Source organism: Trachurus trachurus (assembly GCF_905171665.1).
Source record: "Trachurus trachurus genome assembly, chromosome: 20".
Taxonomy (NCBI): Eukaryota; Metazoa; Chordata; class Actinopteri; order Carangiformes; family Carangidae; genus Trachurus; species Trachurus trachurus.
In genome coordinates, this window is record NC_139911.1 from 8,790,333 (window position 1) to 8,802,347 (window position 12,015).

The 12,015-nt window shown below is 40.5% G+C and overlaps 1 protein-coding gene across 1 annotated transcript in view; it reads left to right on the plus strand.

Annotated features, from left to right (window-relative positions):
- The window catches only part of ctnnd2a (catenin (cadherin-associated protein), delta 2a), a gene marked incomplete at its 3' end in the record, with an annotated part of 234,759 nt that overhangs the window by 198,310 nt on the left and 24,434 nt on the right, over window positions 1-12,015 (plus strand). The window contains exons 17-19 of the mRNA XM_083995112.1: window positions 774-956; window positions 3,544-3,717; window positions 8,015-8,165. Of these exons, the coding sequence (XP_083851238.1) occupies window positions 774-956; window positions 3,544-3,717; window positions 8,015-8,165 (508 nt within the window). The remainder of the gene's footprint in view (window positions 1-773; window positions 957-3,543; window positions 3,718-8,014; window positions 8,166-12,015) is intronic.

Genomic DNA, 12,015 nt, shown 5'->3' on the forward strand with positions numbered 1-12,015 from the left:
TTCAGACATGACTGCAGCTCACTGGAGTGAGACATTGTTTTGTTTGTTGCGTCTCTTGAGGCTGTTCGATTACACTCCTTAGTTGTTTCTGTGTAAACTAACGGTCAGACAGAAAGATTGATGAGTCGTCTTTGTTAATTTCCACTCCATTGGCTCGATGACTCCCACTTTTCAGTGATACCATAGACACACAGTACACACAAGTACACACCTAAGATTAGACAACATGCACTGTAAGAATTTGATTTGTCTCATTCAGAAACTCTCACACACACACACACACTCATACAGTATGTTCCCAGCCTGGTGGGTTCACCTCTAAACTTGGTGTTTAATGGGGTGTGATACGATACATTGGGCTTGTCATTTTTCCTCATTTACCTGAGTTTCTTCTAATCTCATTTCAAAGTCAGAGCTAACAAAATACAAAAGCATATTACCTATGAGATTATCTTCCTTCTCTCCTCTTTCCCCCTCTCTCTGTCCTCCGCTCTCTCCATCTGTCTGGCTCGTGGGTGGGGTTGGAAGGCTCATAGTGTAAAAGTGTGAGAGTGGGTGTTTTTTTATTAGCATGCTTTGACTTTGACTTTGTGCTGTGTTTTCAGGCGAACTGTTTCATTAAATGGCATCAAACACAAATCTCTTGCCTCAGCTTTCACACTTTATTCATTAATATCCCTTTTTTTCATCTCCCTCTTCCTTCTCCCCACCCTCTCTTCTCTTCCTCCTACCTCACCTCATCTTTCATCTCTCCCGTCTCACTTCCTCTCCAGACTGTAGAGAACTGTGTTTGCATTCTGAGGAACCTGTCGTACCGCCTCGCTGCCGAGACGTCCCACGGCCAGCAGGGGGGGTTGGAGGAGCTGGACAGCCTGCTTTGTGACGCAAACGGGCGTGACGGAGAAAGCTCGGGTTGCTGGGGCAAGAAGAAGAAGAAAAAGAAGGGAGCTGACCAGGTGAGGGAGGAGGTGATGGGCACAAGAACATAAGTGGGATGGATGGATGGATGGATGGATGGATGGATGGATGGATGGATGGATGGATGGATGGATGGATGGATGGATGGATGGAGTGGCGAAACAATACGTATCAGTGTCGGGTGATCGCTAGTTGCGAGTGCTGCTCTAAAATCCCTCTATAGAGTTGATGTACAGTAATATGATGCCTTAACTATTCATTGACCCCCTCATACCCCTTATAGATGTACTGTATGTACACTTGTTATGTTCCTCCACTTGTTTATTCACATTTTTACTTTCATTTTCCCTCATCTGTTGATATACACATGGGTGCAAAGAGTAAAGAGGTCAGCTTTCATGATGAAGCAGGAATGAAGAATGAGTGGTTCAGGCAGCCCTGCCTTCAACAGGGACATGTGTGGTAAATAATGGAAAACGGGGATGAAAATCACAGATCACAGAGTATTGTGCAAGCAGAGTTAAAAAGGATTGGGTTAATCTATAATATATTTGCTCATAAGCCCCTTTTTTTTTGTAAAATGACACTTTTTAACCTCAACTTTTCTCATAAAAGCGCCATGATTCCCTTTTTCTCCCTCCTCGATGTTCTCTACTCTTTCATGCTTTTTTCAGACTGTGAGGAAAGAAGTGGACTTCTCTCTGCTTATGCTTTCATGTCGTCAAATGCACACCTGACCTGCATACAGAACTCTCAGACTAGGTTGTGAGTGTGTCTGATATAATTGTCTGTGGACCCAAACCAGCATAATCAAACTCATAATTGAGACCCAGATTGATATATTTTCGGTCTACCAGACTCGTGCAAGTCATTGGCTTAATTTCCCACTGGGCATTGTGTTTTTGTTTTTTTTGCAGTGCATGACATGCAAGGATACAGACCATTGCCTCAGTCAGAGAGAGGGAAAAACAAGAATAGAGAAGTTGTTATGGAGTTAGTGACTCTGAATTGATGTCTCAGACTTTCTTTCTGAGTGTATATTAGTAAATACAACTGAAATAGCAGATCTGGTGTCAGATCACGTTGTAGTTATAGGTAATCCAGCTGCTCTGTAAAAGCAGGAGCTTCTAGTGTTGTCATGTGATAAATGAGAAAGAGTGTTAATACCCAGCTGTTTGGCCATATAACTTGAATGTAAATTTGTTTTACTTTCCTTGCATTAGTAAATAGAACAGGTGTAATTTGGCAGCTAAAGTGGTTTATGAAAGCTACGACAGTATGGAATTCACCTTTTACAATTAAAAGCTTAAAAGCTGCATGTGAAATAGTTTCCTCTATTCAAACAAATACAATTGAAAATGTTTGTTACACTGAATCTTTAGAGATTTCTTTATGCAAATGACCATTCTGTATTCATACTTAGGATTTAGGATGTCTGTTACAGTAGCAAGCAAAGGTGCTCTGCTGTGAAAGAGATGATGCCCCTTGTTGTAGTTCCTCTACAGACTTCAAACTATAAGAATGCTTTGATTTTATGATCAGAGAATCTTTGTATAGATAAAAACATGCACACATGCGCACACACTCCACAGCTCCTCTCTCAAGACACACGCACTAGCCTAGTTTACCTTGAGACAAGGCGAGGAGGAGGGGAAGCAGTAGAGCGAAAACGAGAGGGTCGATAGGGAAGAGGAAAAAATGAGAACTGGAGTGGGGAGGATGGAAATATAATAAGTAAATAGGAAAAGAGGAGTAAATAGAAGGGGAGGAAGGCAAACAAGAAAGAAAGGGAGGAACAAATCAAAAAAAGAGTTAGATAAGGAAGCAACAGGAGAGAAAAGTGGGACAAGATATAAATGAACAGCAGTAGAGAAACAGACACCAATAAAAGAGGAGGGAGAGAGGGATGGTTGAGGGTTTATCACATAAAAAAAGGTGTGGGCAAGTCACTCAACAAAAAGGTTCAGACCTCAGAGAGAAGGGAGGAGGATGGAGGTAAAGAGAGAAGAGTGCTGTGGAGCCTCAGGTTTACAGCTCAAAGCAAAAGCCGGAATGAAATATTACCTCATAGTCTCTCTTTTCATTTGCATCTGTTTTCTGTTGATGCTTTGCCCTTTCCTCTCCATCACTTATTTTTCCTACTAATCGGTGCACAGGAGTGACTCACAGCGTCTCTGACATTTTTATAAGTTGGGATGTACATTGTGGAAATGTGGTTTGCTTTCCAATACACATACAATCATTGTGACCTAATGCAAGCACCGAGACATGAGAGTCATACTTATCCACAGATATCTTCCATGAATGTTGCAGGTGTGGAATCAGATTGGAATCAAATGCCAGAAGCAAATTGAAGAAATAGTGAATGAATGAACCCTAGAGTAACTGCACACCCCCTTGTTTTAACTTTTTCATCTTTCTGCAATAAGTCCAGTGAAACTCTGGTTTTCAGTGTTTAGTCATTCGTTAAGCAAAGTACAAAGCTGTGTGAATGCAGAAAAACTTCACTGTTGTAAAATGTTACTGTTACTGGGAAAGAGTTTACAATGTTCCCTCAGCTCTCACCCTGACAAAAACAGTTCACCTGAAAAATCTGTCCCAATCTGTCTCCTCTCTCTCTCACAGTGGGATGGTGTGGGCCCTTTTCCAGACACGGCGGAGCCTCCCAAAGGGGTTCAGATGCTGTGGCACCCCACCATCGTCAAGCCCTACCTCACCCTGCTGTCTGAATGCTCAAATCCTGACACCCTGGAAGGAGCAGCTGGGGCTCTGCAGAACCTGGCTGCAGGCAGTTGGAAGGTAACCGCTAGATTTAAAGAGTTTCCCAAACTGTTTATCCTCTTATTTCTCTGTCTTTTTTCCCAAGGTTTATTTACTGAATGCCAAAAAGACAAAAACAAGTTGAAAAAACATCTTGCACAAGTTGCATTTTTCCAACACCAAAAGTCATCTGAAAAGTTAAAATCTGGGTTCTGTTCATATTCAGTTCTAATGGTCGACAAGGGAGCAGCTTCAGTTTGAAATAGACAAAGAATACAGAACAGGTATTAATCCTGTTCGAGTAGCAGAACAGAAATGTGTCCATAGTGTTGTGAGAGGCTTTTTCCCACATAGAGGGAAATTGCACAAAATGTCTGATTTGCAGGTATTTGAAAAGGTCCTGAGGATACCAAATACATCCATCCATTTAGAAAAAGGTGCAAACATAGTTCCTGAAGAGGTTTTCAAAACATTTTGAGCTGTTACTATGCCAAAAGAAGAAATGTTAGCTGTAATTGAAATAAAAACAGAGAGATTCTCATCCATAGTCACAGGGGGACTGATAACTGAGTGGCCTTTTGGTACTGAGGCAAGGACAAGTGCTGCAGCTGTCAGAGTGGCTTGCACTAGCCTCCATGGAGAACCACAATTTGAAAGAAGGGAAAGCCATTGAAGACACACTTAAAAAGATAAAAAACACTCTGGCAGAAGCATCATTTTGACGTACTAGTTAAATTGCATAACCCTTTGTATGATCCAGTACTGTAAAATGGTGCATGGTCCAGTAAAACAGAAAACTAAAATTGACTGGAAGGTTCAGACAATTCTGTTACAACTGGCAGAGCAGCAACAGGCTTGAAGAGGTAAAGAAGTGAGTCATTAACATACAATGACACTTACCCATAAACACTCCTGCTAGCTGTTGTTGCTGTTGGTGTTGCAATGTAATTCAGATATATCCCAATATTGACCATTCATGATAACAGAGGCTGAAGGATGATGTGTATATTGACGTGACCAGAGGAAAGATATTCGAACCAAGAACAATAACTCCACTCAATCAGGTGCCTTTTTTTCTTCATAAAGAGAAGGCATTCAGACTCATGAGGGGAAGAAGAGGATAAAATATGAGTGCCATTTTTTTTATAAACTAAGTTTAATGGGGTTGCCCTTTCCTGCTCAGCCAGCCGACTAGTGGCATTCCCTTAGCACTTAGTCATGCAGCATTCGGCTGACCAATGGTGTAGTTTCATCAATCCATCAGTCAGTCAGTCAATGACATTCACATTTACAGGGCTGGCTCTGCTGTTGCAGTCCAGCTGAAAGCAGTTGAAATCCAAAATTAGCCAGAGGCACGGCTTTACTGAATCTTTTCCCGAGACAATAATAAAATGCCTGTTTCTCTCTAAGATATTGTTGGATGGTTCAGATGTTATAATCCTATCAATGAGAGTATCTGTGCCTCTCACCTTGGCCTCAAACTGAGAATGAAAAAGCTGCCCTTACCATCAGCTGCCCAGATGCCACAGATCAGTATCATGCAGGTGGGCCTCTTGAGGAAAGGCCACCTCTGCTCAAGCCAAAACTTCATTCCTTCTTACACAATGATTCAATTCCTTGACATTCTAGCTAATAAAATCGAGATTACCAGCCATATAAATCTATAAAGGGTCTGTAAGAAGTGAAAGGCAACAAAGCTTCACATTGCCACTAACGTGGGATGAGAGAAAGATAAGTAACAGAACAGAATAAACACAATAGAAAGATTGAATGCAAGGACAGAAAGGTAAGAAAAAAGAAAAGAAACAAAATAACACAGTGACAAATAAGTTTGAATAGAAAATTGTGCAACTGTTATAAAAAATCAATTTCATAGGAGAAAGAAAAGCTTCCTTGAATTGAAACATGAATATAGTGACTGTTTTCTTATAGTCCCTGTACCTCTTGCTTTTAGTTTTATATTTTGTGCTTTTAGATTCATTTCATTTTGCATTATTGTAGAAGACGATGAATGTAGGGACACAAGGCAGACAAAATGGTTTATTCACATTATCAGCAGGGCAAATGGCTTTCATGTGTATATAAACTTGAATGTGTGCATGTTAAGTGTGTGTCAGTCTGATGACTGAATTACAGACAGTTAAGCACATCATTACTTAAAAAATGTTCTGCTCCTTTATGCTTCATAAGTGTTGTACATTAACAGGAATAGATTTAGTACAAAACATAATGCTGATTTGTCTTGTGTGTATAGAAAAATACATGGTAAGGAAAGATTCTCTGTGAGATATGATCATTTTACAGGAACGGGCAAATGTAAATCAGAATTGGCATGATCTTCCTAAGTAATACATATAATTTCATTGCAGGCGACTATCCTTTGAAATGGGTTTAGATATCAACAAGGGCATTAAGGCAGGTTGGCTGTTTGCACGCAAGCATTTTTTTCCCCAGCCTTGATAATCTGGTTAAAGTTCAGTTCAGGTTCTATAAAAAGGCTTATCTGGTTGCTTTAAATGCCACCATGCAGATGATAAACAGCTCAAAGAAGCAATCAGTCAGAATAATGATGTAGCTGCTCACTGTACCGTCCTGCTGACTTAGGAATATTTTGTGCACAATTCCATGTTCTTATGTGCTCCAAAATATTGTTCAATAGCAATGCAAATACTGTAATGATGTGAAGGCGCCTAGTCTGAACACTCAAGGGATGTGCAGGCAGCATTCAAGAGCCGCTGACTGATAGAAGCAGCTACGTAATGATATATGAGTCAAGCATTCATATTGGAGAGTGTGGTGGTGAGGGCAGCTTTAGCCTTGAGGAGGTATATAAGGGTAAAAGGCAGACAGCATGAGGGTGTAACCTTGGAATGATTGTGAAATCAAAACCCCAGCATCCAACATCGCTGGTTATGAATAAACTACAGGGGAATGTTGAGGGAGATGTTTATGTGATCTAAAAATCATTTATCAAAAGATGATGTGAGCGTTGGTGTAAATGAAAACAAACACACTTTAAGAGGGATGTTGTGACATGTGAAAGAGCTCTGGGTATCTGATTCTGGGTTGCAGAGGGGGCGTCCATTGGTAGATGAGTAGAGAGAGAAAGAGAGGGAGAGCTACAGAGGAAGATGAAGGGGGAGATGGGGGCAGGTGGTCTTCAGGAAATCACATTTTCTATTTTGGGCCTCACTGCATGTGTGTGTGTGTGCGTGTGTGTGTGCGCTTTGTTGTGTCTCCCCTAAGCAAGCTCCCTCTCCTGGCATTGAGAATTACGGCTGCTAACAGTTTCCAAAGAAGCTATGTTGGCGTACTGCTGGCACACTCTACACTCTGCTCACTAAGCTCTTGGCTACGACATGTGATAATTTCCCTCCAAGGGTGAATTATTTCCTAAAATGATTATATGAACCATAGTTTGCCCATTTAGGTCTGTAAGAAAAACAATACAGTGCTTTAATCATAGCTTTACTCTGCAAAGGTAAATTATACTTTCCTTGACAGACCATTGTTGGGTGATGCTCAGCAACTCCCCGGTTTTCTACTGTTGACCCACCGCTTCAGACGTTTAAGGTCGAGTGGACCGTTTAAGTGTACCTTGATAGTTGTTGAGGGAGAATAGAGTGGTCTCCAAACTCAAAACCTTTCTCCGTGGCTCATATAATTCTCCGTCTCACAGCGTATCACTAGTGAGTTGGTATAATGTCTCAGCTGCTCTCATGTGACGACCTCGCCCATTGTGCTTCATCTGTCTCTCATCCCATTTTCCACTTAAAACACAGTCAGTGTCTGGTTAGAAAAAGAGAAAAAAAAGACAAAAACAAATAGTCAACACCGTAACAATGAGACGGCGGAGGAAGCAAAATGCATGGGCTGACAGTCAGGGTTGACCAGTGTTTATAGGCAAACAAGGTGTCAGTAGCAAGTAGAAAAATAGTGTTGTTATTGTTGCGGTGCCACATCTTTTGTTTGCAATGCTCTGTGGACACAAATTAATTGTTGTCTCAAGTGGTTGCCTCGCATCCCCATTATCTCATTCAAGAAGTAAAATGATATCACAGCTGTTAGGAACGATGAGCGAGACTGGAAAATTAAAAACCCAGGTTGTTTTTTTCCCAATTGTAATTCTAAGCTGTTCGTTGTCACAAAACTCCTACACTCTTCTCGTTATGAAGATCGCTGCAATGTTTTTTTTTATAAATGACTTTTTCGTGTTGTTTTACTATATCATAAGTTGTTCTTGCTTTAATTTTCACTTTGTGTAGGATGTAAATGTACCGGCGTCCGCCCACTGTTTACTGTGTTAACTGTCTCACCCTTACTTTCTCCCTGTCAGTGGTCGGTGTACATCCGCGCTGCTGTCCGCAAAGAGAAAGGCCTTCCCATCCTGGTGGAGTTACTGAGGATAGACAACGACAAAGTGGTGTGTGCCGTGGCCACCGCTCTCAGAAATATGGCCCTAGACATAAGGAACAAAGAGCTCATTGGTGAGTACTAATAACGTCTTTTCCAAGTGCTGATGAGTTTAGACCCTCTTCACTGTTACGCTCAGTTGTCATGTTTGCTGTTTGCATGGAGCAACACAGAGCACATATTCAATTTTCTCATCGCTGTTTTTCTGTGGTCTGCTCCACTCTCGTTGTCCTCATTTAGAGTGTGCGAGTCAAGAGCTTGTGTTCAAGTGATGTAACACAAGGGTAAAGAGCCTGTAGCCAGTCGCATCAATTAGAAATAATTTAACACAAATTCTAGCCTGCAGTCGCCTCTGCCTCTCAGCAGTAACTTCATATTATGGCTCAATGGCTCATCAGGCTTGGCCTATGTTAAACAGGTGTGGAACGTCTGACATGTGACATTTTAATTTATGTTGATTGAGACAATTGATTGTAATGACAAATTATCAATTCTGCACAACAAGATTAAATATAGAGATCTAAAAGTTGTCATACATTTGTACACAATAGTGAAGGTGTGGATAATGAAACAGTTTGGTCTCTTACGCAATCATTTTACATAATAACTTATTTTCTTCAGGCCAAGGTGTGTTTGCTGGTGTGTGAAAGAATCGGGCTCAAACGGTTATTAATATGTATTTGAGAAAGTAAGACTGAGGAAGGAGGAGAGTGTGGGAGAGAGATCTGTAGCAGCATGATGATCACTTCAAAGGTTTGCATGGGGCTTTGAAAAGTACGCTGTGGTAATGAGTGAGCCTCAGTCGGGCCTTACTGACTGGTAGAATCACTACATCTAGGGACGAGGGATCACTAGTTAACCTGACACATCAAGATAGGTGTGAGTGTGTGTGTCTACAGATCTATTAATGTGTGTGATGTGTCCTCGTTTCCACTTTGTCTGTGGCCATATCTCTATAAACACACCTCACATGTCATGAAAAATGGTAATTGAATATATGTTTAGCTATGTGTGTACCGTATGTGCAAAAGTGACAACAGCTCTCTGTCGCTGGTATCACTGTTTCCTCAGCTTCCAGGTTGGCTCAAAGGTTTCTATAGCAACCCCACTACACTCTCTGGGTTTTTCCCAAAGTGTTGATGGAACGTTAAGGAATGCTGCCGGCAAACATACTGTGCTGGTCCGACTGTCGCATGGCAGCAGGTTCCAGGATAATTGCAGCATTTGCACATAGAGTAATCTTATAAGCCTGATGGAAATATGTTTTTTTGTTTTTTTCGTTATTACACCTGCACTTAAAGTGATCAGCACATCAGATAAATATAAAGTTAAGTGCACTGTGCAGTAATCGCATTACATTAAGTTGTGTATTTTTCTCTTAGGATTTGCAAGGACCTTTGTATGTGATCCTTTTCCCAGGAGTCGTTCTCCACTTTAAATTGTCAAATAATAGCAACATCAAGAATCTTATCTTTATACAACATATCAGATTAGTAGAGCTTATACTCTTGATAAAAGAGATTTACATCTCATCTGCATAAACATGTGGGTAAACCTAAAGTAGCTGTTTGTAACTTTTCTCAGCCACCAAGCGTGCTTTCTTGCAGGGAGCAGGTGGCGGCCATCGTTACAACACCCACTAAGCAGCGATATGTTGTTAGGGCAGATTGAAGGCAACTCGCTGGTTAGCATGTGAACCTTTAGTAGAGGAAAACATGTAACAGAGACAAGGGTTAACACTGGTGTTGCTTCACAGCACTGCAAACAGGTTTTGTTGAGTTAAGGAATTCATTTTTATGCTGAACTCACAGTCGTCTTTAGACTAGTAAGTTATAGGCTGTTGTGCACGGATATGTTTAGGGGATGGCCATCTTTTCTCATGCATCTGTCCACCTCTAATGGCTGGTTGTTATAACTAGTAACCACATACTGCATATGTACAGTATATGTATGCATACAGTTTAGCAAGAAGATAATACAATATGCAAAAAGAAATCTTTAATACACTGGGATAATAATGTTTGCTCTAAGATTTGTTGTTGTTTTCCAAACCAGTTGATACTGAACAGGTGGCGTAAACAGATCCATAGCAAACACAGAAATTGTTACAGAGGTGTGTTTCCCCGCTACCAGTGTAATAATGTTATTGATTTTAATAGAATCATGTTGTACTCCAAGGTTAGGTTCAGCTGTCCCAAAAATTAAGTCTGACAGAGCCATTTGCTCTTACATTGTTCAAATAATTGTTTAATTTGAATAAAATTAAAGAGAAAAACAGTCCAATTTAATTATATCCCCCATTTAACCTTTTAAAATGAGAATGCTGCATGTTTTTACTCTGGAAATCATTAACATGTTCTCTAATTGATTAAAATATTAGTACTAATTGATGCATATTTACTTTCAGTCTTTTATAACCATTAGCTTCCTGAGCAGAGGAAGCCAAAGAGGAAAGTTTTAGAGAGAGAAGTTGACACTGTAATGAATGTGTGCGTCACGGAGAGAAAGGCAAAACACACAGGCTGATTGAATAATGTAATTACTTGCAAATTCACAGGGTAAATCAATTCAAATTTATTTGGCATTTTCATTTGAATGCATACTTTATTATGTTGTTGCAGAATAGCATGGTTGAAGTCCTGCATATGCTGAGCTCTGAGATACTTATGATACACAATGAGACAGCGATGGAGGCACACTAATATATAACAGAAAAAATCAGGGCGTTGCAGATCATCATTCTCCCATAGCAACTGCGGCTGGCACCATCAGGGACGTGTTGGCAGACTGGTTTAAAAATAGATAAACCTGCAAAAGAAACCAGACATCTTGAGAAAGATTATTATGGCTCTGACAGTCATTTTGTAAACATTATTCTAAAAGAGGAAATGAAGCTAATAAGTTACAGTGGAATAGCCCAGTCTTATGACCAGCATGTAAGCAAACAGGTTATTGTATACTTTTTATCCAACAGAGTAAGACCAAGACGGCTGTTGAATCACACTGCTCGCTTAAGAACGTAAATGTGTATTGACATTTCTGCACCAACCACACAATTAGATTTTCTCTTTATTTATTTTTTTGGCAAAAAAAATATTTGATATGAACTCACTCTGTGGTTTCACAGACTGGCAAATAAAATAATGAGCTAAAAGCAGACAGAAGCTGCATGGGGCTACAAGGTGGGTTGCACAATCTCAGTGGGATTATCATTACCAGCAACCTTCTCCTGCTTTTCATTTGTTCAATATTACAATTACCCATTAGTTACCTAACAAAGACTGGCTCTGTCTAGTCACCTACCAGTGAGATAAATGATCAGCTAAGTTCTTTTTCCAAACTGTTGAGACAGAACGAGACAATGGAGTCAATGACACTCGGTGATACAGAAAGAAAGTGAGTCTAAGAGAGAAAGAAAGCAGAAAAGTGAGAGGGATCAGTCAGGGTTGAGCTTTCACTATGTGATGATACATGTCGACAGCAAACAGGTAGAGGCCAGGCACTACTAAGTGACAAGCCCCATTTGGCCCTCGTTGGAGAGCTTTATTCACCACAGTGACTTTAACCTCTGTCAGACACCTTTGTCTTTACACCGTGTACTTCTGCAAAACAACAGTTTAACCTGAAGCAACAAAGCAATTTCACCAAGCACTTTAAGGGTCCATTGTAAGATCATAGTTGCACAAAATTATAATATCATTTCGCATGGCTAATCTGGAGAAAATTGCCTCTTTCTGAGAAGCAAAAATCCAGGATCTTTGTCTTGTAAAACTCATGCAATAGTGTGTCATAAGCTGTTAGTGCCGGTAGGTTTGGCGGCATCATCACCGTGGGGGAATGGTAGTTTGCATGAGACCTCAGCAGCGTGAGCAGAGATGAGAATCATCTTTCGCACACAATAACATCAGAGTGTCAAATCCTCTG